The sequence below is a fragment of the Pseudochaenichthys georgianus genome, chromosome 1 (assembly GCF_902827115.2).
Source record: "Pseudochaenichthys georgianus chromosome 1, fPseGeo1.2, whole genome shotgun sequence".
Classification (NCBI taxonomy): domain Eukaryota; kingdom Metazoa; phylum Chordata; class Actinopteri; order Perciformes; family Channichthyidae; genus Pseudochaenichthys; species Pseudochaenichthys georgianus.
In genome coordinates this window covers 33,434,689-33,457,797 of record NC_047503.1, presented here as the reverse complement: position 1 = coordinate 33,457,797, position 23,109 = coordinate 33,434,689, and the positions used below count along the sequence as shown (strand labels likewise).

The 23,109-nt window shown below is 41.2% G+C and overlaps 3 protein-coding genes and 1 long non-coding RNA gene across 4 annotated transcripts; 1 reads left to right on the top strand and 3 right to left on the bottom strand.

Annotated features, from left to right (window-relative positions):
• Positions 1 to 77: 77 nt before the first annotated feature.
• ptcd1 (pentatricopeptide repeat domain 1) lies at positions 78 to 7,073 on the bottom strand. Its single transcript, XM_034084461.2, has 8 exons — positions 6,333 to 7,073; positions 4,497 to 4,637; positions 4,042 to 4,260; positions 3,860 to 3,961; positions 2,465 to 3,136; positions 1,656 to 1,772; positions 967 to 1,149; positions 78 to 553 (listed from the first exon to the last, which is right to left on the bottom strand). The coding sequence occupies exons 1-8, from the start codon at positions 6,789 to 6,791 to the stop codon at positions 317 to 319; spliced, it is 2,130 nt and encodes a 709-aa protein (XP_033940352.1). The 5' UTR covers positions 6,792 to 7,073; the 3' UTR covers positions 78 to 316.
• An 84-nt stretch (positions 7,074 to 7,157) lies between these two features.
• LOC117447658 (uncharacterized) lies at positions 7,158 to 10,296 on the top strand. The gene is made up of 4 exons (XR_011643277.1): positions 7,158 to 7,371; positions 8,362 to 8,422; positions 8,969 to 9,013; positions 9,178 to 10,296. It is a non-coding gene; the product is annotated as an uncharacterized lncRNA (long non-coding RNA).
• Positions 10,092 to 16,908, bottom strand: fbxl18 (F-box and leucine-rich repeat protein 18). The gene is made up of 7 exons (XM_034084445.2): positions 16,718 to 16,908; positions 15,498 to 15,695; positions 14,981 to 15,330; positions 14,132 to 14,267; positions 12,478 to 13,553; positions 11,842 to 12,060; positions 10,092 to 10,686 (listed from the first exon to the last, which is right to left on the bottom strand). The coding sequence occupies exons 1-7, from the start codon at positions 16,769 to 16,771 to the stop codon at positions 10,530 to 10,532; spliced, it is 2,190 nt and encodes a 729-aa protein (XP_033940336.1). The 5' UTR covers positions 16,772 to 16,908; the 3' UTR covers positions 10,092 to 10,529.
• Positions 16,909 to 18,659: 1,751 nt separating this feature from the next.
• On the bottom strand, positions 18,660 to 22,872 carry actb1 (actin, beta 1). The gene is made up of 7 exons (XM_034084431.1): positions 22,785 to 22,872; positions 21,395 to 21,520; positions 21,039 to 21,278; positions 20,278 to 20,524; positions 19,894 to 20,085; positions 19,585 to 19,766; positions 18,660 to 19,304 (listed from the first exon to the last, which is right to left on the bottom strand). Exons 2-7 carry the CDS (start codon positions 21,515 to 21,517, stop codon positions 19,161 to 19,163), a joined length of 1,128 nt encoding a protein of 375 aa, XP_033940322.1. The 5' UTR covers positions 21,518 to 21,520; positions 22,785 to 22,872; the 3' UTR covers positions 18,660 to 19,160.
• Between the last annotated feature and the right edge of the window lie 237 nt (positions 22,873 to 23,109).

The following is a 23,109-nucleotide window of genomic DNA, read 5'->3' as shown; positions in this document are numbered from 1 at the left end:
TTCTTTAGTAGTATTTTGCATTGCACTGCACAAAGGCCAGTGAATGCCATAGTTTGCTCCAAAAAAGACCCTACAAATTGTTAAACAATTTTAATATAATGTAATTCACAACCAAGATAATGCTAAATTTCTCAAACTATTTATTTAAATTGCAATATAAATTTCAATAACATCACACTTTGGAGGAAAGCGCTTTTGCTTTACATCAACTGACAATGGGTCCATGACCTACAACATTAACCCGAAGTCCATCCAGGGTTACACAGCTCAAGGCAAACCCACAGAGGAGATGAACAGACATTTTCAGAAAGTGCTGTTACAGAGCATCGCTGTGCGTCTTGTCCTTGTTACGAGAGCCATATCTCCTGCCTGCTGCTTTCTGATTACTCTGGCTCTTCGTCAGTCCATCTGCAGCGTCTGTGTTTGGCTCGTCATCCTCCGCCTCAGGCTGCAGCTCCTCCTCAGCGCTCTGACCAGGCATGAATCTCAGCCACTGCTGGTAGAAACCACGGAAACCCTCGATATGCACCAGGTAGTTGTTTCTGGACTTGTACTGGGATTGTTGGGGAAAGAAAATTAAAGTGTAATGACGCAAGTGCCAGAAACGCAAAATCAAAACCTAGGCCAATTCAACCAAATCTGCAGAACTATACTGACAAAATGTAGAATGGAATCCTTCAAGAAACACAACTGACTTTAATCATCATGTTGTGCTTATTTTTTGGCCACTTGAGGCCAATATAATAAGCTAAAAACGCAACACTGACATATTATCACCCTGTGAACATATTATTCTTGACTTTTGTCAATTAAAAATGATTGTGCCATGAAGACTAAACAGTAGAGTCTTGAAGATGTTTTGTTGAGAACAAACTACGCCTCTACTCATCCACACAGATGTGTGTTTAGCTCAGGTGTGTACTGAATACTTGGTGGACCTCCCTGATGTACTGTGCAGATATTTACCTGGTTATAGTTGGGAGGATATTGTGAGGCAAACTCCAGCTGTTTGATGATGACTTTATTAGGGGCCACCCCCATGCTTGTCATGCTTTTGAGCAATGTTTTGAGGTAAACGTAATCCAGTCTCCGACTTGCTCGGCCAATCAGAGCAGAGAACACCTGGACATTAGGTTTGAACCCTGCTTCCTGCAAAGATCAGACATGTAAATATGAACATAAACAATTAGTATTACTAGTACTACAGCGCAATACAATTACTGCTGATATAGAGTCGTTTAATATGACACAGTTAAAGCCAATACTCAATAAAACATTTTTAAACATGCCATCTGTGTTTACATTTACATAAAACAAATGTTAGTTAAAAAAAAATAGAATTGTTCCATTTGATTTATGGGAATACATCCACAAGCCATGTTTAAATGTTTATTCTGCAAATATGAAACACAAACAAATTCTAAAAAGTACACTTGTGTCCCTTGGGCCATGTATAATCTATTCACAGCTATGTTTTATTTATTTGTTGAACTTGTTCGTATATTTGCGGATTTGTTTTATATTTTCTAAATATATGAACAATTTCAAATATGTTTCTACATGTGTGGAAGGTGTTGTCCGTAAACACAAGTAATACAATTAAATATAAATGAACATAGATTTTCTATCCTTGATTATAGAAACATGAGACTCACCTCCATGTCTTTCAGCAGCTGCAGCCCGTCCTCCTGTCGCTCACAGCCCAACGCTAGACTCCCAAAGGTCTGCACATCCACGCTTACATTACGCTGTCGCATCACACTTAACACACCCTGGAAAGAGAAAGAACTGCATCACAAATATGCACACACACTTCAAAAGGGTCCCTTCAGTTCAATCACCAAGTAATGGTATGTATTTGTTCCTCTGTAGAGTGAGGAAGATGGGGTCTGCTTCATTTCTCACAGCACCTAATGAATCTAAAATGAAAATGTAATCCATCTGTATGTCATGTATGTCATATATGTTAAGATTAATTCAAATGGGGGACCCTGATATAAACAAGACGAAAGCCTTTTTCTGGTCTGCATCCCCTTAACAATTGTGTGTATTGAGCTGTACTGTATTGTACCCATTCTGCAATCTGTTAATAACATTTTCAATCAATCAATCAATCAAACCTCACTGTCAACAGTCTTCATAGTGACGATTTCTTCAATAGAATGTAGTTTTTGTGAAAACTGTTCACAGCGAAGTCAGAGTGTTAATAACAGAAGTGGGGTAATAAGTACTCACAGTCTTTACCAAAGTAGAAGTAGCAGAAACACAGTGTAAAATAAAATTGCTCTGTTACAAGTTCAAAATGTAAAAAAATAAGTAAGGAAGCATTGATGATCCTTTCTTAGCATTTAGATTCAGATCAGCTCTTATTGGTGTTGCCAATTGAAAACGTTCAGGTCATTTTACCGAGTGAGGAACCTTCCTTAGCAAAAAGACGATTTGACTGCAGTCAGTGTGTTTGTACCTTCGCCTCCTCCAGGTCACCTGTTCTGGCTGATCTGCGAATCACAGAGTTAAAGAACGCAACGTCGAGCTTCACTTTGTGCTTCTTGGCGACCCTCAGGAGCATCTGCAGGGACTCATACCCCGGCTCCATGGTGTCGGCCAGCAGCGTCAGGGTCTTCAGGTCCGGACTGAGGCTCTTAGCTTCCATCTTCTCCAGGAAACCTTTAGCTCCTCCGATGAGGGCGAGCCTATCTGCTGCTCCAGCTACGGTGCCGAGGGAGACCACAGCAACCCTCTTACCCTCAAAAAGGTCCAGTAGGTTAGGGGCTGTAGAGTCTGCTGCTAAGTCCACAGGCAGTGGGGACGTTTCTATTTGTCTGACTGGCACCAAATGGCTTGAGTCTTGTTTTATGTTAGACTCTTCTTCGCTGCCTCTGCCGTCCTGCTGACTGTCACTGCGAGCATCAGGCTGGAAACACAGCTGCCTCTCTAGGAGGTTAATGTTTAGGAGCACCTTTTCTGTGGATTGTAACTTTGACAAACGTTTCCCCTCGTGCCCCTGGTCGGGCTTCAGCAGCACGGCAGAGGTCTGGGCAGGATCGCCAATCCCACAATCCCTTGCAGTTCGCAGCAGCAGGTTATAGTTGTATGTTTTCGGAAGAAGCCCTGATCTCAGCATCTGGCGCCAAACCTGAAACACAATATTTACCGAGTCAATTTACATCCTGGCTTTGGCTATGACATGTTTTAAGTTGAATGCAGCTGTTTGTAGTACTTTTGGCGAAAACAATTACCCCTCGATGAGAACATTTCAAATGGAAATCAAAAATAAATATATGAAAAAGCATTAGTTACAAGATTTAATGTTTATACTAACTACAAATATAGTCTGGGTTTACAAAGAGGACCAAAGTAGTACCGATTTCATCTGATTTGGGTTTAAGGATTTGTCGATCCAACTAAGGCAAAGAAACCCTGACTCTATTTTGCGGTTGCAATCTGTGTCATAGTAAAGGAGCCTTAACTTTTAAACATGTTATGTACTAATGTGGTTAGCTGGCAATTTAATTGAAATAAGGTCTGTGGTTGACACACATTCAAGAGACGGATCACGTTTGGTTCAGTCGGATAATCTCCACATGTCTACCCTACTTTTATAATTTTCTAATCATAAATCTATCGATTAGATTTATGATTAGAAAATTATAAAAGTAGGGTAGAAATGTGGAGATTATCCGACTAAACAAAACGTGATCCGTCTCTTGAATGTGTGTCAACCACAGACCTTATTTCAAGCTATTTTCCAAAATCCTATGGAGAAATTGCATTGCTTTTTTGTCGAAGGAACCCATGCGCAGCTTGCTTCCGGGTTTTAGGACGCGTCACTGTGGCACTCTATAACACTTGTATCTACCTGTAAAGCCAGTCTGAATCCAGTTTCTTTGTCCTTCAAGCATCCCATCAGCAGGTAGTGAAACGTCTCCTGAGTTACAACATGGCCGTTTTGTAGCATCTCCTATAAAACAAGTAAAAACAAGATTCAGTGAACTCATCCTCCTTCAAAATGAATAAAAACGTAGTAGGCCCATCTCGTACCCTGATTGTTTGAATACAAGCTTGAAGGTTGTTTGAGATGGCGTGCGTCTTGAGAAGCGCGTGGTACGTGATGGTGCTGAGGGGGACATTTATGCGACGGAGTTCTTGCTCCAAATTCAACGCTTGCTGGAGCCCCATTTGTTTGTATGGCGTCTCAGCGCAGGCATTGAACAGTGCAGTGTAGGTGGCATCATTAGGAACCAGACCTCGCTTCTTCATCTGGAGAACACACACATAATATCAATCCATACATAAGAAGTGTGTGTTTGTCTAAGCTTGTTACTGTAGGTTTAAAATACAACTTGAGGGTTATATTGTAGTTGTATCATATTGACTCTTGATAATATGTGCTTGCTTTTGTTCAAATAACATAATATACTGAGGTTTAACACAACTTTATGACCTGGAGTGTCATTTGGCATGTTGATCAAAAGGTATAAATAAATGATCCCTACATCATTGTAGAGTCTGAAGGCCTTCTTGAGTTGTCCAGCTCGCCCACAGCCTCCGATCAGGATGGTGTAGTTGAATTCCTCCGGCTGCAGCCTCTCTCCCTTCAGCATGTCTCCGCTGAAAAGATCTATAGCCTCCTGCAGCTGTGACAGGGAAAATAATGTTTACACACAGAAGAAGGTGAGAAGACTGTGATAGCCAATTATCTCCAAGCTGATGTAATGCAAAAAGATCCTGCAAATCATTATAATAAGCATCTAGCAAATATTAACTTAGTATCTCAAAAACAGTGAGACATCTCCATAAGTCATTATTTTTTAGAAATGTAGTCGGTAATTTGAGATAAGTCATTATTTTGTATTAGAAAGTCATTGTTTTGACCGAGTAGGACTAGGTCAATAGTTTGAGCAATTGTCTTTTCTTTTTTAGATAGTATGTCATCATTTTTAAAACATTCTTATTTTTGAGTTATTTTGATATTCCATTGTACAGGATGTTTGTTTATCTTATTCTATGTTAGTACACTAAACATGTATATAGTTGTATTCTTCTTCATGATTTACACATTGGTTTTGCAACATTCTCTTGGACTATTTTATTTATCCTCGGGTTCTTTTCGTATGGAAGCCCATTTCCGCCACTTGAAAAAAATAAAATCCCCATGAAAAGTCATAATTATGAGATAAAAAAGTCGAAATAATGAGATAAAAAGTCATAATTATGAGATAAGAAAGTCGAAATTATGAGATAAAAAGTCATAATAATGAGATAAAAAGTCATAATTATGAGATAAGAAAGTCGAAATAATGAGATAGAAAGTCGAAATAATGAGATAAAGTCATAATTATGAGATAAGAAGTGCGCATGCGCTGCAGTGGCGCTGTCTTTAAAGGTCCCTTCATCACCTTGCTGCTCTCCACCATGCAAACAGCATCTATCTAGTCCTAAATAAGGTAACTATTACAGGTGACTTTTGTAAATGTTAGATGTTACATATAGCCTATATTGCAGCTAAACTACAACAATGCAGTTCATAGCTTTGACATTACCTGTTATGAACTATAATATATATGCCTATAGTTTTGTGGTAACGTTCACGCCACTAATGACAATAGTGTAGGCATACTGCTGCTGTGAGTTGCTCTAACTCTAACCCGTGAACGTTACCACACAACTATAGGCATATATATTATATTCATAACAGGTAATGTCAAAGCTATAAACTGCATTGTTGTAGTTTAGCTGCAATATAGGCTATATGTAACATCTAACATTTACAAAAGTCACCTGTAATAGTTACCTTATTTAGGACTAGATGCCGTTTGCATGGTGGAGAGCAGCAAGGTGATGAAGGGACATTTAAAGACAGCGCCACTGCAGCGCATGCGCACTTCTAATTATGACTTTTTATCTCATTATTTCGACTTTCTTATCTCATTATTATGACTTTTTATCTCATAATTATGACTTTTTATCTCATTATTTCGACTTTCTTATCTCATAATTATGACTTTTTATCTCATTATTATGACTTTTTATCTCATAATTATGACTTTTCATGGGGATTTTATTTTTTTCAAGTGGCGGAAATGGGCTTCCATATTTTTGCACTATTGTTCTTATTATTAGTTTTAGTTTTGTATCTTATATATCTTTATGTTGCATTGTTGGAGGAGCATTGGACTTAATATATGCATTGCCTTAACTACACTGAACCTTTGAATCTTTAATCTTATTTTGCAATTCTACGCCATCATTTTAACAAGATTTCTCGGACTGAATTACAGGATGTATTTTTGAATCACATTTTGCAGACAGTCCAGGTTAAATGAACTCACCTTGTTTACTTTGATCAGCTTCTTGCACTCTAAGAAGTACCAGTACGGTGTGTTTCTCCTGGCGGTCCTCCGGTAGGGTTTCCCCACCTCCGGGTAGTCCTCCGCCTCTTGATGCTTCAGATCCTGCAGGTCAGGGCTGGTTTTCCTGAACGACCTCCTGGAGGATATGTCGGCGGAGAAGGCGCCGAACTTCTCCCGTTTCGGGGGGTCGTCCTCGGCTGGAGCTAAAGGGGAGTCCAGAGGCTTTGTAGCTCCATGTGAAGCGGCTGACAGGGACACCGATCTGGCGGATAGCAGCTGCCAGGGAGCCGGTGAGAGGAGTCCTGATGACCGGTGTCCACCCTTCAGATTCACGGTCTGGGTCGAGCTTCTTTCCGTTAAAAAGGGGGACAACTTTGCTAGACGGGCCGAGACTCTTTTCCCGTTTCGAATGCAAGAGCAGGCGACAGATGTTAACATTTTTGACCGATTTTATACAGCTAACTACAATATAATTACCGTTGCTTTAAAAAAGCAAACTAAGCTGCGTATCTTCTGTCATGTTGCCTGAGTGCACCACGATGCTTCAATGACAAACACTAGCCCAGACCCGAATAATAGATATAGTAGAACGAGGATAAACTACTCGTCTAGCAATTTTGTCCTTGAAATGAATCAGCAAGGACAGTATTTGAGTTTAAACATTGTAAATATCACATTGTTTAATTATGGGTAGTGTAGATAGTAGGAAAAACCTTAATCTACACTGGATTGGATTTCCCACTTCGATCAACGACATCAGTGATTGATTAGTATGTCTGAGCCATTGACTTCACATGTGGTCTACGCACCTCCCCTCAGCTGGTCATAAAGTTGACTTCAGCGTCCCTTCCTCATGACATGTTGAGCTGGTTGAGCAAGGCTTATTAAACTCATTTAAAGACTGGTCTGAATAATTTCAGACAATGTTTCATAGTCGTTACAGACATCCTGGATACGTTTTACCAGCGTTACATCATTAGAAGAGAGAGACGGAGCTACACCACCACCAGCGTCAATGGTAACATAGATTCAACTTTAATATTATGCAATTCATTACACACTCATAATATAAATGCTTTTACTAGTTAATATGTATGTAATTGAAAAACTTTATTATGTATTATTTAGTCTCCCACATAAAAGGTCAGCTCTAAACTGTAACCATATGTAACAGACAATACATATCACGATTCACAATTCAAAATGATCTGAATTGGAAAATCAAAATAACAGAATGTCTAATTGTCTCAGCCTCCAAAGTTTGGGGTCAATATCGTTAAGTAAAGTGAGTCAGGCAAAAGTACAATTTAATGGATCATTACTTCACTGTCAAAATTGAATACTGTGCAGGGGATTATTTGAATACGTATTAAAGGGTGTGGCTGTTAATGTTGGACTCTTATTATAGTATTTGCAAAAAACAAAGTCAAGAAACCTTTGACATTCCAGAGGTAGAAAAAAAGAACAAGCACACATGTTCAGCCTATTGATTGGAAATGAACGTATCCAAATGATCCACACATGATATGATTATTTCGCTGGATTTGACCTTCGGAGTGCTGCTTTATTTCCTGTCTTTGTTTTTAGAAAATATAGAGTTTGTTGTTTTGGCTCCCAACTGAATTTCAGTGCACCTGTTTCCTCTGTACAAGCTGCAAGTATTACTCTTTGTGCCCAATCTTAACAGCTGTTCGTTGTGACCATAGACTGTTGTGACTACCTCAAGCATACAAGTAGTTCAATATCAACATGCAGTGTTTTTTTAAATACTTCGAGTGTCTTCAAAATACATAGTTGTATCACTGTTTTTACTGGGAATACAGACAAGTATTTGATTTGATTTTGATTTTGATTTGATATACTTTATTAATCCCCGTGGGGAAATTGTTTCTCTGCATTTGACCCATCCTAGTGTTAGGAGCAGTGTGCTGTATATGAGGAGAAGTGTTCAGTCCTCAGGTTTAATCACACAGTTTATCACAGTTTCTTGTATTCTATCTTTCTCAAGGAAATCTCTGCACAAGACCAGCAAGTTCCACCCTCCTCTCCCGCGACCACGCCTGCTCCTGGTACATAGCACACATGACTGGACGTTGTTCCATACAACATATTACTGTTATCATTTATCTGATTTCATTACAGCTATACATTAATTTGGTCTAATTATGTTAGGTTTTCAATGTGAATGGTTTTGAGGAAATTGTTACTACATTTATTAATATATTAATCAGTTTTTAGTTTGAATCAATCGCATTTTCATTGCTTTTTTGTTGTTATTTTTTACATCTGCCATTTATGTGATACATTTAAACATATCCCTATTAATAGAGTGTGAATGATTTACACTCTAGCCTACATACTAGCACTCCCATGTTTTCTTCTCAGAGATACGTTTTTTTTTAAATGGTAACATACAGCTCTATTTATCAATAAGACTCCTAATTTGTGTGTGTGTGTGTGTGTGTGTGTGTGTGTGTGTGTGTGTGTGTGTGTGTGTGTGTGTGTGTGTGTGTGTGTGTGTGTGTGTGTGTGTGTGTGTGTGTGTGTGTGTGTGTGTGTGTGTGTGTGTGTGTGTGTGTGTGTGTGTGTGTGTGTGTGTGTGTGTTGTCAAACAGATGATTTATTGACAGAACCTCAGACCAGAGCAGACCTCTTACAATGTGAGTCATTTTTCTATCTTAAAACCAAACCGAAACAGTCTCTCTTTACTAATACTGTAATCCTTCACAAATCCTGATATATATGCCTGAAATAAAACACAGTCAGTTTGAAGTGTATAAAGGAAATGTTGACCATCCGTCTACTTCTTCCTGCTGTCACTCAGATTACTGTCACCTGACCCTGGACCCCAACACGTTGTACAGAGAGATGGTTCTGTCTGAGGGGGACAGAAAGGCAGTGCTCACAGACTTGGTCCAGGAGTATCCTGAACACCCGGACAGATTCTCTCACCTCTATCAGGTGCTGTGTAGGGAGGGTCTGTCTGGACGGTGTTACTGGGAGGTGGAGTTTCAGGGGTCTGTTGAAATAGCGGTGGCCTACAGAGACCTAGGCAGATCGGACTATTATTCAGAATGTGCGTTTGGCTGCAACGACAAATCCTGGAGTTTAGACATAAACGGGAATGATAAATGTTTCAGACACAATGATGAGGAGAAAGCAGTGCCAGAGCCTCAGTCCTCCAGAGTTGGCGTGTTCCTCGATCACAAGGCTGGGAATCTGACCTTCTATTGTGTCTGTGAGTCAACGCTGCAGCTGCTGCACAGAGAAGAAACCACGTTCACAAAGCCGCTCTACCCCGGACTGTGGCTCATAGACACCGCCCTGCTGTGTGATCGGGACTAGAAGTACAACCGAAAAGGGTCTCGTGGTGGACTGAGGAGGGACATTGTGCCCTCATGTTTGAAAAGGTGCTCTCTTGTATGCTGGATGATAACGTGTCCTAGTGTAGAATACATTGTATTCAATTGGACCAAAGTGTCAGTGGCCTGCAGTCCTAAAATGTCTCTCAAAGAGACTCGAGTGTTCTTATCAGGGTATGTTTACATGAATAAACACATCACTTGGATATATGAACAACACTCTTTGGCAAATTCCACCTCCAGAACCAAAAAGATTGATGTACATAGCACCTTATTTGTTTTTTTAGCCACAACTGAGTGAGAACATTCAAATATCTTTTTATATAATGAAAAGAAACCATGAACATATAAATGGTACACACACAACAATTACAAATAATGTATATGGAGTTTATTACAACATAATTCGATTCAGATTTCCTGTAAAAGTATCTGAAGAAATACATCCCTTCATTTGTATTTTTGGCACTTATTTTCAAAGTAGCAGAGTGGTGAATTAACAGACATTGTTTTTGAATGAGACAATGGCACTAAGTGTTAAATGTCTTGGAACAATAAACTAAAAACTCCCTGCAAGTACATTTCTCTGCAAAGACCATCTTTACTCTGTCATGTAAGTGTAAACGATTACAGTTGAAGATTTTTTTGTAGCGGTGCCGGCAACAGTTATTAATGTAACAAATCACACAATCTAGTATCACTGTGCAGACGACTGTCAAGTCTTTTCATTGTTGAATTTAATTTCCTGCAGAATAAAAGTGGTCTGAGCCTCGTAGCTCTTGAGCACCAATCACACTGAAGCTTTCTGGAGATGTCACAATGGTGATAGATGTGGTGGTTGGGCCACGTGACTCTGGAACAAAGTGATTCTGTCCAGCAGTGTGAGCGGGATATCTCTGATGACTAAAGTCAGGTCCTCATGCTGTAATGGATAGATGACCACGCTCAGGGCCGAACGCTCCACTGAAAATCTAAGAAAAGACACAAGAAAAGTTCAATTTGAGACCCTGTTTTGACATTTAAAAAGGGATATAGTTGTTTTGTTTTTTTCAACCCGAGGTTGGAGGAGGTACTTGGAGCCATATCTACAGTAGATGAAGGTCAGCATGCTCCCAGTTTGGAGAAACCAACCAGCACTGTTGCAGATGGTGTCTGCTGAATAACATATTTATATAATATATATATATATATATATAATATAATATAATAACATATTTAGCCACACAAAAAAAGGCCCGCCTCAATCCGATATCACATTTCCAGAATATTTTCAGCACTTTAATTGCTGTGTAATAGAAACATATTATACTCACTTACTTACTTTAATAATATCATTGTGTGATTCTTATTTGCTAATGTTTATCTATATTTACTACTTCTCACACTTCTTAGACAAGCTTGCGAAATGTCCTTATTAAGAAGATGTGTAGCAATGTTGTTAGTTACACTATGTGCATGACCTTCAACTCAGGTGAACTGAGAACATCCTGATATGGCCTCCCCACCTCCCAGAATGCTCCTTTCATTATCACCGAGCGTCACCCCTCCCTTTGTCCTCTCTCGGTGTTAAATATGCAACCCGGACTCTATCCTTCGTCTTTCACTCTGCAGACTGCATGCTCTCTGTATGACTGACTGAACTTTCTTGCAAGACATAAAATGCAACAAAGACAGCTGATTGGTTTGATTCGCAATCCACATTTGATAAAGAAATTCCCGCCATAGCTGTTAGACAGAACTCTGGGAAACTGAACCTGTTATCTGCTGTATGCTCTCTTCAAAGCCACCCGACTCCAACTATAAATGTAATGTTTATGTTAAAGGTCTTTGGTTGCATTGAAGAGCAAAGACAACTGCAACAGTTCACCATTGTATAGAGCGACCTGATGGCAAGGTAAAGCAGTGAAAATATTCTGAATATAGTGCACATTTAAGCTTAGATTCCTGTTTTAGGTGGCGAAAATAGGTTTTGCTGCGTCCCACCGTCCACACTAGTACACTGCTTTTGCCTCCGTGCCTTCGCTCCTGTCATTTTTGTAACTAGGGTCGTGCAGGCCTCATACAACCCCGCTTCAAAGATCCCTCTAATGCAGACGTACAGTTTGTCCTCACACACTAGCACTAACCTGTTCAGAAGAACTTTCTGCAGTGTGCGACATGCCACCAAGGTGCCGCCCATGAACATATGGCACATGATGACGTGGCGGCATCGCTCCATGAAGTTTTCTACTGCCAACGGGTCGAAGGTGCCGCTGCGTGAGATAAGGCAGAGACGCTGCAGACGAGAGCAGCAGGACAGAGCCTCGAAGAATGACTCGTTGGCATTCAGGTAGGGCTGCTCTAACCTACAACACACAGACAACCAACGTTCAATTAATCAGAACACTGAGCTGAGCAAACACATGGACTGTGATTGGACTAACTGGTTTGTTGCCCTTAATATTGTAGTGGATATATATATATATCCACGTTTAACATAAGCAAACATCTATTAAAACATCCATTTACATCATTTCCCAAAACATTTATCTAGTGCTATTTCCCCAAAACATGCATTTTAATTGAGTTGTGCTGTTGTTTTACGCAGATCCCATTTATGAATTCAGTCAAGAATATTCTCTGTTTCTAGACTCCGTGTCTACTGTGTAGGCTGCGAGAAAAGTTTTCTTCAAGAACTCAAGGTAACATGTTTAGTTATTGATATGCAAATAATCAATTTGTGGCACAGTGTCACAGTAAATGAAGGGTACACATCTTCTAACCTGAGTTCCTGTAGCTGTGTGCACTGTTTCAGTGAATCCAGCAAGGCAGGGGAGTAGTTCATGGTCTTTAGTGAGCCCATGTTGGCGAGGGATAAAACCCTGAGGTCTCTGCACTGCTGGGTCAGCTGTACCAGCCCAGTCCCTTTCAGGACCCCAGGAAGCCCCGCCAGACTCAGACGGCGCAATCTAGGCAAAGCCTCAAGTGCTGCTAAGTGTGCGTCGCCGACTCCTCGCGCCCACTCACACATGCCACGAGGCTCCACACTGGCACGAGTGCAGGGCTCGAGCCGAGGCAGCGCGGAGACAAAACCGGGACCGATGACTTCTAAGGTTTCTAGAAAAGGGCAGCCAGCTAACAGCAGAGAGAGCCCCGAGGTGCTGTCCTCTGACAGAGAGGACTCTAAATCAGGCTTGTAGTTCTGGAGCCCCACCCGTGGATTCTTCTTTAACCCCAGGAACAAAGGGGAGGGAGTGTTGTTTATAGAGACTTGATGTGTGTTTAAGCTGTCTGACAGGGCGCAGGCAGGCAGTGTGAGAGAGCGCAGATGTGTGAGTTTGGCCAAGCTGGCACACAGGTGTGTTTCTCCACCCTGCCCAGGTGAGCTCTCGTGATGGTAGTGTGTGTGCATCAGGTTTAACTGTCTAATGTTGGAACAACCAGCTGCCAGGCGGCTCATAGTCTCAGGAACCAGCTGATCCTCCACACTCCTGCACTCTGAGTAGAGGACCTTGTTGATCCCGCTGAGGTTCAGGCTGGTCAGCTGCTTGGCGTCTCTGACTCCTCCCTCCAGCAGCGACTGGAACACCTGCGTCCACAGCGCCGGGCAGCGGCTGAAGCTCAGGTGCTTTGGGCTGTTTCCCTCCAGGGCTCGCTTCAGGGAAAAGGAATCCAGCCAGGAGCGAGGGAGCTGCAGGGCCTCCAGGTCGCCCCCCTGCCCGAGGCTCTGAGCCAGGGAGGGGGCAGCAGGCCAGTGGGCGGGGTTCGGACCGGGAATCGACACAAGGAAAACTCTCAGACGTTTTGGAACGTGAACGCTGAACACGGCCAGATAGAGCAGGAGCAACGTCTGGTTTACCTGAGGGGAACACACAGATACACTCGTAAAGTCAAGATGTTTACAAACAAGTTGATGAACCCATCTTTCAATTACTCGACTAATATAGATTCTGAATTTTTTTTGAACAGTTTCAATACTCATTTAAGCACTATTGTAACGACGGGTCCAGCAGCGCTCTCTTCTCTCAGACAATTGCTCACACAATGGCTGCGTTGGCCACATAATTAATAATACTGTATTTGTATTACCTGCTGCTATCTGTCCCCGATGTCAGCCTTGAAATGATAGCGATGCTGCTTCTGCAGATTGGATTCGCTGCAGACTGATTTGGGTCTAGTTGGGTCGCCTTACGTGTTTTTGACTGAGCTCTTTGTCCTTGTGTGATTGTGTGAATTATATTGTCTTTAATTGTTATATGTCTAAAAGTGTGTTTAATGTGCTGTTGCTGTCTTGGTAGGGAGACTCGTCTAAAGGAGATGTTTAAACTCAATGAAGCTCCTGGTTGAATCCATTTTAAATTAAAAACTAGCTTTACAATATGCAGGGTGTAGTACCCAGTGTATGCTGCAGACACATGGGAACAAACCAAAGCTCACCTCTCCTGGAGCCAGCCTGGCAGTGAACTCCTCCAGCTGTTGGTAATGTGGCACACTGCTCTGACCCATCATCAACTGGCAGCAAACACCGATACCTTCTCTAGTCACGTCTGAGATGTCAAACTGAAGCATCAGCCTGCAGTGAACAAACATTCCACATTGTAGCAGTGAAGTAAAACAGCTGCAGTAAAACAAAGCCATAAGACAGGAAAAAGAAGATGAATGCCTTAAAGGTGGGGTAGGTAATTCACTTCAGAAACTCTTTTTGTTATATTCCATGGAATCCCGATAGCAATTAATACATTAAATGCTTTGACAATAAATAATGAAATGTCATCTGTGGAAGCCGTGGCGCTGTAAAAAGCACGACCAATCATTTTAGCCGGCCCGGCTAAAATAACTGGATGACCTACCTGCCTGTCAGCCTTCCATCTCGTGCACAAACTTATCTCGTGCCCTCATTGGTCATGTGCACGTTCGTGTGTGTTGGAGGAGGGGCTCTGTGAGGAAGTCTGAAGGAAGGGGCAGATTTTTTCCGGCTGCGTTCTTTCAAATCCTAGCGCACTCGAGCTGGTTTCTCCATTCTTACCTACCATACCTTTAAGCTCAAACAGTGTATGGTTTCTAAACTCAACCAATCAATATGAGAGTCTTGTTAGTCAATTGTTCTGCTCCATTCTGTACATTTTAAATTTCTTAAGAAACAACATGGTGCATAAACATTATAACTTGTATCCAGATGATCACATAAAAGTGTATATATAGATCAATATTGCGTTGAGTGTCAAATAGGAAGTTATTGTGGACAAAAGCCTCATGTGAAACCTCAGTAATCGCACAGATTCTTACTTGCGTAGTTGGGCGCAGCATGGCACCACACCATAACTCGGTGTCAGCAGTGTCTGTCTGAGCTCCGACAGGCGGCTCAGAGAATCCACCGCCTCTGAACTGAGCTGAGCAGAGTTGAAGCCCGGCGTCACATCAAAAGCGAGGGATCTGAGCAGAGAAAGGGAGGAGAGGAGACGGGAGAGACGCAGGGAAGTTATGCGACAGCCGGTGACATCCAGGTGTGTCACTCCTCTGCAGCGAGCCAGAAGCTCCATCGTAGAGCCAGACAGCCAGTAGCAGCCATTCAAGCTCAAAGACTGCATGTGATTGGCTAGCTGCTTCAATATGGAGCGGACCAAAACATCGTCAGCCTGGAGAAAACAAAGAGCATTTTATCAAATTTCCATCTGTTGAAGGTATTCCACTGTGTTGATTCGATTTTTTTTAATCGAAATATACAGAAAGATCCTCACAAATGCACAAGATCGAAGATTCATAGAAAACTGTGATAGGTATTTTACTAAAATAAGAGTCTTACCTGATACTCCTCAGACAAGCTGACGTTTGTGAGCAGGGTCTTATCATGGCACAGTGTGTGTAACTTGTGGCAGACGTTGGCCACATTCTTCATCAGGTCACACACTGGAACATGGCGGAGAATGCAAAGCAGGATCTCATCGGACAAATCTGACATTCCCACGGAGGTAGAGGACATTGTGTCCTCGTCAAATACAGCCTGAGACAGACAGTAAACAATGTCACAGTTTAGTGCTTTTAGACCCTCTGTGTAACAACTTTCAATTAGTCTATGAAATTAAAACAAGAGTCAACATTTCCCCAAATATCTATTGTTCCACTACCTCCACTCAAAATAAATGACTGAAACAAAAACAATATCAATTTTTTTCTCCTTTCTGTACATTCATTGACTAATCTATCAATTTATCAACATTGCTCTACAGTCAACCTTTAAAAATAATGACCAAGATGGACCCGCTGCTTCTCTCATATGGTAGCAATAAGTAATTATTGGTATTTCGTTTTTTAAATTGAGGATAGAGAAAGAAACTGTTATTAACACACTAGATTATGCCTGGATGATATGACCATGGTATCTTTCTTTTCAATGCTGCATATCAATGCATGGTACTGCTTAATGGCAACACTGGATCTTTAGATAATGTCCATCTAAGAAATGTGTGAGTGTTTAATTTACTTTACTTGGCAAAGTCAGCTATTCATTTTTGGTTATTTTATTCTTAAACTTTTCCCCCAAAATTGTGTTTGAGAATATGTTATAAATGACGATGAAATGTATCAATTTTGCCATCTCATATAACGTTATAGTTATAATAAGGTAAACCACACATTTGTGATGACATTACTACGCCAAATCAAGACGATTTAAAGTATAAAATATATTTCAAATATAAAGCCTGTGAACCCAGATACAAGGCACTTTGCAGCAAGGCACAGATATTACTATCATTGTTAGCACCAGCCCAAGTGTCACTGTCTTTCTCCTCACATTTACAATATCTGTATTATTTAACAATCAAGAATTGCACCAAATCACACGTCTTTTTTCTAAGCTATCTATGTAGGTTGAATTTGAACTGTGTATTAAAAAGCAGAAATGTGGGTGTACCCTGGTCCAGCCCATAGAGTTAGCGTTAACATTAGCTAGCGTTAGTTGAGTTCCTCAGCGTTACCGTTAACTATTCATGCGGTTTTTTAGAGGTTTGTCGGGGAACCCACTTGTATAATTTGTCGGTGCATGTCCTCTGATATCCCTCTCACGATCCTACTCATGATCACCAGGATTTTAAATTTTATTTTAGATGTTCATCCAGCTGGGTTCATGTTCCGAGGAAGCCGCTCCACAGTGAACCACAGGCGGTGTGACACCCGGCCGCTGACAGGGCGGAGAACGTTCACTGCTGCACACAGACGGACCTCTTTCAGTGAGGGACACACTTCCTGTCGGTCGAATCCCATTTTCATTTACTTTTTTCATTAAAACAGAATTAGGAATGAGTGATTTGAGTATTTTTGCAAAATATTTCATCCACAAATGCCTCTTCCTCAACATTTCTCCAGGATTTATTAGTTTTCTTAACTACACAAATGATCAATTCAATCGAATTCAAAAAGCCCAGCTGTTTCTTCCACTCACTTTAATTTCTGATTTTGTTTTATTTAATTTGTTCTGTTCACAATTGCCCTTAGTTTGAATTAATTTAATGAACACTGCTGGGGTGTGCCTATCTCTGATGTATTTGAAAAAAAAGTTCAATAAAGTTTCCAGGGAACAAAAAAAAATTGCATCTGTTCATTTTTTATATATAAATATCTTACAGAATTATAGTAATTCCTCTTATTTCATTTTTTAAATAGTACTTATTGAACACATGTACATCTTATGATAGTAAGAAACAGTGCAACATTCCAACATGACATGCAGAAGGTGACCGAAATTACTAAATTAAAACAAACATAAATAACTAATACATTTAGAAAAATAATCATATTTAAGCAGTTTTTCTGATCAATATTTACAGATCAAAATATTTGAAAACATTTTTATATAATGAAGGGGAATTCTGGGGGCCTAATACCCTTTGAGAAAAAATGAAGCTTAAACAAGTTTAACTCAGGACTTTCCTGTGTCGGACACTCGAATAACAACCCTCATGTGTTTTCTGGTTTGTATTGGTCTTTAGACATAAAGTGCATTAAGAAATGTTGTTTAACCTCTTCATTCCTTTGCGTTCCTTCCCTAATAATCAAGTTACTTCCAGAGAAGAGGTTTAAATTGAGTGCAGTTAGTGAAGTTCTTATACAGGTCTCTACATTTGCACTCGGACCTGGTAAAATGCTCATCCCGAATAAGGGAGTTCCTTTATGTATTTTATTCTGACCTTAAGGTGTGAAAGGTGCAATTTTTTTTCTTCCTGTAGTTGAATGTTGTTTTCCTTTTACACTATAAGACGATCGTGACTAACAAATGATTTAGCATCGTCAAGTTGGGTATGGAAAATCAAATGTTTAATTAAAGATGATAATACATCTCAAATGGAACTGGACCATCATTGACTTATTTACAGCAGGGCTAGTTCAGTGACAATTTGATCCTTAGATTTGTGAAAAAATATTTCCCAAATGTTATTTAAACTTTGAATTGTATTAATGACTGGAACTTCTAACCGTTATGAATGAAGACATTACAATTGAGTGTAATGAGTCTCGTAAGTTAAGACAAATCAAAATACTTTGTTGGAAAAATTCACAAATGGGTAAGATTCAAAGTTCTTCCAAAACTGTTTTTCTAGTCAAGTTCAATTTTGTAAAGAGACATTTGCCCTTGTGACAAACAAAGTGAACACAATATTGAAGCTTGAGTTTCTTTAGACACGATTAAAGTATATAGCTTTTGCTTCAATTACCGTTTTTGACTTGATAAACATTTAATAAAATCCATTATTTTGTTTCATCATGTTTTTCCTTGTCATACAGACTGTAACTTCAATCCTGTGTTGCTAGAATGACTCAATGATCCTTGCATCTACTCTTTACACAGTGGAAACTTTAATTTTTCAAGACAAATGCCGTGTGAAGTTTAACAAACAGAAGTAATATACGAGCGATTGAAGTTCTTTGTGAACCAAGCTGAGCTAATAAAGACCAGGCAGACTCAACAGAATTTCAGACATGTGCGATTTATTGGGTTGTTGTGTACAACAGAGGCTTGCACAAACCTTCATACAAGGTAGAAGCTTTGTCTTTTGCATAATGACAAAAACAAACTGGACCAAGTATTGTTTAAGGCTGAAAGTACAAAAACAAAAGATCGCATAATTTACATAAGCAATACTACAGGTCTGTTGGGCAGTGAGCCCCACCAGAGAAGAAACCTTCATAGAGGCAAATAAGGTGGTGAACAAACACATCTGGAATGACATACACAAACACAAGAATGGACATCATGTTCCACACATTCACACCGCATGGGACGCTCTGAACTTCCTGCAGAGTTTCTCCCCATCAGGGGGCTTGGTGCCATAGCCATAGTGATGAGGGGAAAACTGGAAGAGTGTTGTGGGCTCAGCACACACCAGTGTGTTGGTGCAGGAGTGTATGCAGAGCCAGTCGTTTGGGTTTGTAGCAGTGTGTGTTTTGGGGAGGGGACTGACAAGTCTGTTTAGAAGCACTTCCTGTGGACAATGCTGGGGCCGGACTCATCGTACTCCTGCTTGCTGATCCACATCTGCTGGAAGGTGGACAGGGAGGCCAGGATGGAGCCACCGATCCATACAGAGTACTTCCTCTCTGGGGGAGCAATGATCTGCAGAAAACATGGTGGAAACGTGTTAAAGCATCCGTTTGTAAACCAACTTATATCCTGCAAATACTTGAAGTGTACAGTTAAAGACAATTGAGGCCGTCATCTTGTGCTTTGGCACCACTATAGATAGGACAAGTTAAAAACAAGCAATAGGGCTTGAATATTGCATTAGCTATGTTTGTACACTAAATGGCAGCTGGGGTAAATAGCTTTCTACAACATTCTTTGCATTATTGCCTGTGGGAGGATGCGAGTAAAGGGCAATGAGGAGGAGTTATACCTTGATCTTCATGGTGGTGGGTGCCAGGGCAGTGATTTCCTTCTGCATACGGTCAGCGATGCCAGGGTACATGGTGGTACCTCCAGACATCACAGTGTTGGCGTACAGGTCCTTACGGATGTCGACGTCACACTTCATGATGCTGTTGAAGGTCGTTTCATGGATACCGCAAGACTCCATTCCTGTGAGAAGGTGTGAAAGAAGAAAGTAAGTTTGTGTTCAACATACTTTAAAATTAAAGCCCAGTTCTTGCTGCGACAAACTGAATATACAAGTATATTTGAGCAGATTCTTTGTAATTTATCTTACCAAGGAAAGAGGGCTGGAAGAGGGCCTCAGGGCAACGGAACCTCTCGTTTCCGATGGTGATGACCTGTCCGTCGGGCAGCTCGTAGCTCTTCTCCAGGGAAGAGGAGGAGGCAGCAGTGCCCATTTCTTGCTCAAAGTCCAGTGCAACGTAGCAAAGCTTCTCCTTGATGTCACGCACAATTTCACGCTCAGCTATAAGACAAGAAAAGTAGAGCCGCAACATTAGTTAACTCTTCGCTCGGCAACTATCATTTAAGGAATCTAATATTCATTTTTTTTTATACGAATGTAATTATTGTAAGTCGCTTTGGATAAAAGCGTCAGCTAAATGCAATGTAATGTAATGCAATACATTTAGTTTGATTTCAGTGTTTGTGGTCTCACCTGTGGTGGTGAAGCTGTAGCCCCTCTCAGTCAGGATCTTCATGAGGTAGTCCGTGAGGTCTCTGCCAGCCAGATCCAGCCTGAGGATGGCGTGGGGCAGGGCGTAGCCTTCATAGATGGGCACTGTGTGGGTCACACCATCACCAGAGTCCATGACGATACCAGTGGTACGACCAGAGGCGTACAGGGACAGCACAGCCTGGATGGCCACATACATGGCAGGGGTGTTGAAGGTCTCGAACATGATCTGGAAAAGAGGAAACGAGAGATGAGTCATTGAACCAGGGAGTCATAATAACCTGGAGTAAGCTAGAATGGGTTAGTACAGAAAGGCACTGCACACTGGCCTGGTTTTGTTTTGAGTAGAAACACCATAATAAAACAAGTCACTCCAATAAACCTGTACTTAAGTTTAGTCACGTTTACTCTTAAAGATGAGTGCAGCAATCTGCGCAAACATAATCTGTTGAATCATGCAGGCACCCGTGTAGTTGGAGGCTTGCCATCTACTTTAGAAAGTCTAAAAAACACACATAATTTAAAAGACCATGCTGCAAAGACAACAACATTCCTGATGCATTACATTGCCAGAGATAGAAACCTGAAGCCTCCACAGAGATGAAATTATCAGCACAGGATAGAAGAAACCTGGAGATTTAAGGAGCAGGAGGAAATGGACAGTTTGAGCAGAGGATGGAAACATGTAGGCGAGCAGAGAGTTTCCCCGAGGGGATTTGTCAGTGTATGTCGGCGCTCCTTACCTGGGTCATCTTTTCCCTGTTGGCCTTGGGGTTCAGGGGCGCCTCTGTGAGCAGGACCGGGTGCTCCTCTGGGGCAACTCTCAGCTCATTGTAGAAGGTGTGATGCCAGATCTTCTCCATGTCGTCCCAGTTGGTCACGATACCGTGCTCAATGGGATACTTCAGAGTCAGGATACCCCTTTTGCTCTGGGCTTCATCACCAACATAGCTGTCCTTCTGGCCCATACCAACCATCACACCCTGGGAAAGAGAACCAAAAAACAACAAAAGTTACAAACAGCACAATGAAAGGCAATGCAGACAATATTTCAAAGCGTTGGTCATTAATGATTTAAAAGACAACTCAGAAACTGTACCTGATGTCTGGGACGCCCAACAATGGAGGGGAACACAGCACGGGGAGCATCATCTCCTGCAAAGCCAGCTTTGCACATACCAGAGCCATTGTCAACAACGAGGGCGGCAATTTCGTCTTCCATTTTCTGAAGAGGGGTGAAAGGGGGAGAATATTTAAATCAATATGGAAACAAAGACTACATTTAGTACAACAAGGAGTCTTGAAATATGAACAGACAATGCAGGAAAGTGTGTATCTAAAAGCAGTCCCATTACATTTCTGCAATATAAAAATGAAGATTTTTTTGATATTATAGAAAATGGTTGTGTTTCTCTTTTTTTCTAACAGTATGTGCCCAAATAATTATAGTATGATAAGGAGTTTTTGCGACTCTGAAATATCTTCAAATGTTTGTCTAGTTAACAACTGTTTAAAAAAGTCTAAATCTCAGTAGCTGGGACATAGGCCGATGGGTTTAAACGTTTAAACTGATGCTGTGTGACAGTCAGTTACATCTGGAAACATCAAGGCTGTTTAAAGCCTCGTCATTATGGAGACTGGACGCTGGATGTCGCAGTGGCGCAGGTCCAGTCCAGATCCAGGGCTGAGAAACAAAAGGCTGATTCTCTCTGGGTCTGGCCATATAAGGCAAAAGTGAGTACAGCTCAGAGACGGCGGTGGCAGCCCCGTGTGTGTCGTTACACCCAGATGACACCGACCACTCCCTTACACCGGGATCACCATAACTGAATTAACCATGCCCACATGTTTTAATATCCGTTTAGTTGACGTGAATGAACTTCCGTGTTGTCAGTCATCAGGTGCATCTTTGTGTCGTGCCCATCAAAAGATAATGTGACAAAAACTACTGACATGTGTTGGGTGTAACGTGATCTTTAAAGAAATATCACATCAACCGTTTTTTACCATTTCTAAACGCCCATGAGCCCATTCAAACTAAGTCTTTTAGGTCTAATCCGTCTAATCTGCCATCAGACTGTCTGTTTGAAATCGGAGACACCAGACACCGTGCCAAGGCGTGCATGTCACCGAGACGATGAAGGCAGCCTGATTTGTTAAACTGGTGACAGCACGTCGTAACCGGGTCATTTCACACCATCTGCTGAGGATAAATGACAGCATTGCCAACATATTTCTATAGTTAATAGTTACTGGTGGCATCTCCTCAAACTCAACCGGTGTTTAATCAGAATGACAATGAATGAAAGGCAACGTGATGCAGCGAATGTCAACTAGAAGCTTCAACGATATAAAATGCTTTAAATAGAGGGAAGTCACCCAGATAACTCACACATAACTTAACCGGCTAACTAAATTAAGTTGGCTGGCTAAAGCAAAACTTGAACGTAGGTAAAAAGCACTCAAAATAAGCTTGCATATTGACTTACCTGTTTGAGGAAGGGTTATCGGCTTTGGGAAGTCTGTGAATGAGGTACACTCCAGTAGGATGTCTGAGTTTGACTGCAATAGAGGCCAATGATGTGCAGGGTTTTATCAGAGCCGGCGCTGCAGCCCCTTTCCATATAAGGACAACTTTCCGCACGGTGCCATCTGATTGGTCCGTCCGCCTCCACTGGGTGTGGCGCATGCAGATATCGCTCCTGCACTCTGACAAGAGAAGATGGGACAAGCAACAGGAACACGAACCTAAACCCTACTATCAATACTATCAATCTGGGGTCGAGCAGTACAGTTCAATAACATACGTTTGTA

Excerpts from the sequence above, each read along its gene's own strand:
- ptcd1 (XM_034084461.2), bottom strand. The coding sequence starts at position 6,791 with ATGTTAACATCTGTCGCCTGCTCTTGCATTCGAAACGGGAAAAGAGTC. Across the intron at positions 4,638-6,332 it reads AGCTGATCAAAGTAAACAAG|CTGCAGGAGGCTATAGATCT; the intron begins GTGAGTTCATTT and ends TCCCTGTCACAG. Across the intron at positions 3,962-4,041 it reads CTTGTATTCAAACAATCAGG|GAGATGCTACAAAACGGCCA; the intron begins GTACGAGATGGG and ends CTTGTTTTATAG.
- fbxl18 (XM_034084445.2), bottom strand. The coding sequence starts at position 16,771 with ATGAGTAGGATCGTGAGAGGGATATCAGAGGACATGCACCGACAAATT. Across the intron at positions 15,331-15,497 it reads GCTTGTCTGAGGAGTATCAG|GCTGACGATGTTTTGGTCCG; the intron begins GTAAGACTCTTA and ends TGTTTTCTCCAG. Across the intron at positions 14,268-14,980 it reads TGCTGCGCCCAACTACGCAA|GCTGATGCTTCAGTTTGACA; the intron begins GTAAGAATCTGT and ends TGTTCACTGCAG.
- actb1 (XM_034084431.1), bottom strand. The coding sequence starts at position 21,517 with ATGGAAGACGAAATTGCCGCCCTCGTTGTTGACAATGGCTCTGGTATG. Across the intron at positions 21,279-21,394 it reads TTGGGCGTCCCAGACATCAG|GGTGTGATGGTTGGTATGGG; the intron begins GTACAGTTTCTG and ends TCTCTTTCCCAG. Across the intron at positions 20,525-21,038 it reads ACAGGGAAAAGATGACCCAG|ATCATGTTCGAGACCTTCAA; the intron begins GTAAGGAGCGCC and ends CCTCTTTTCCAG.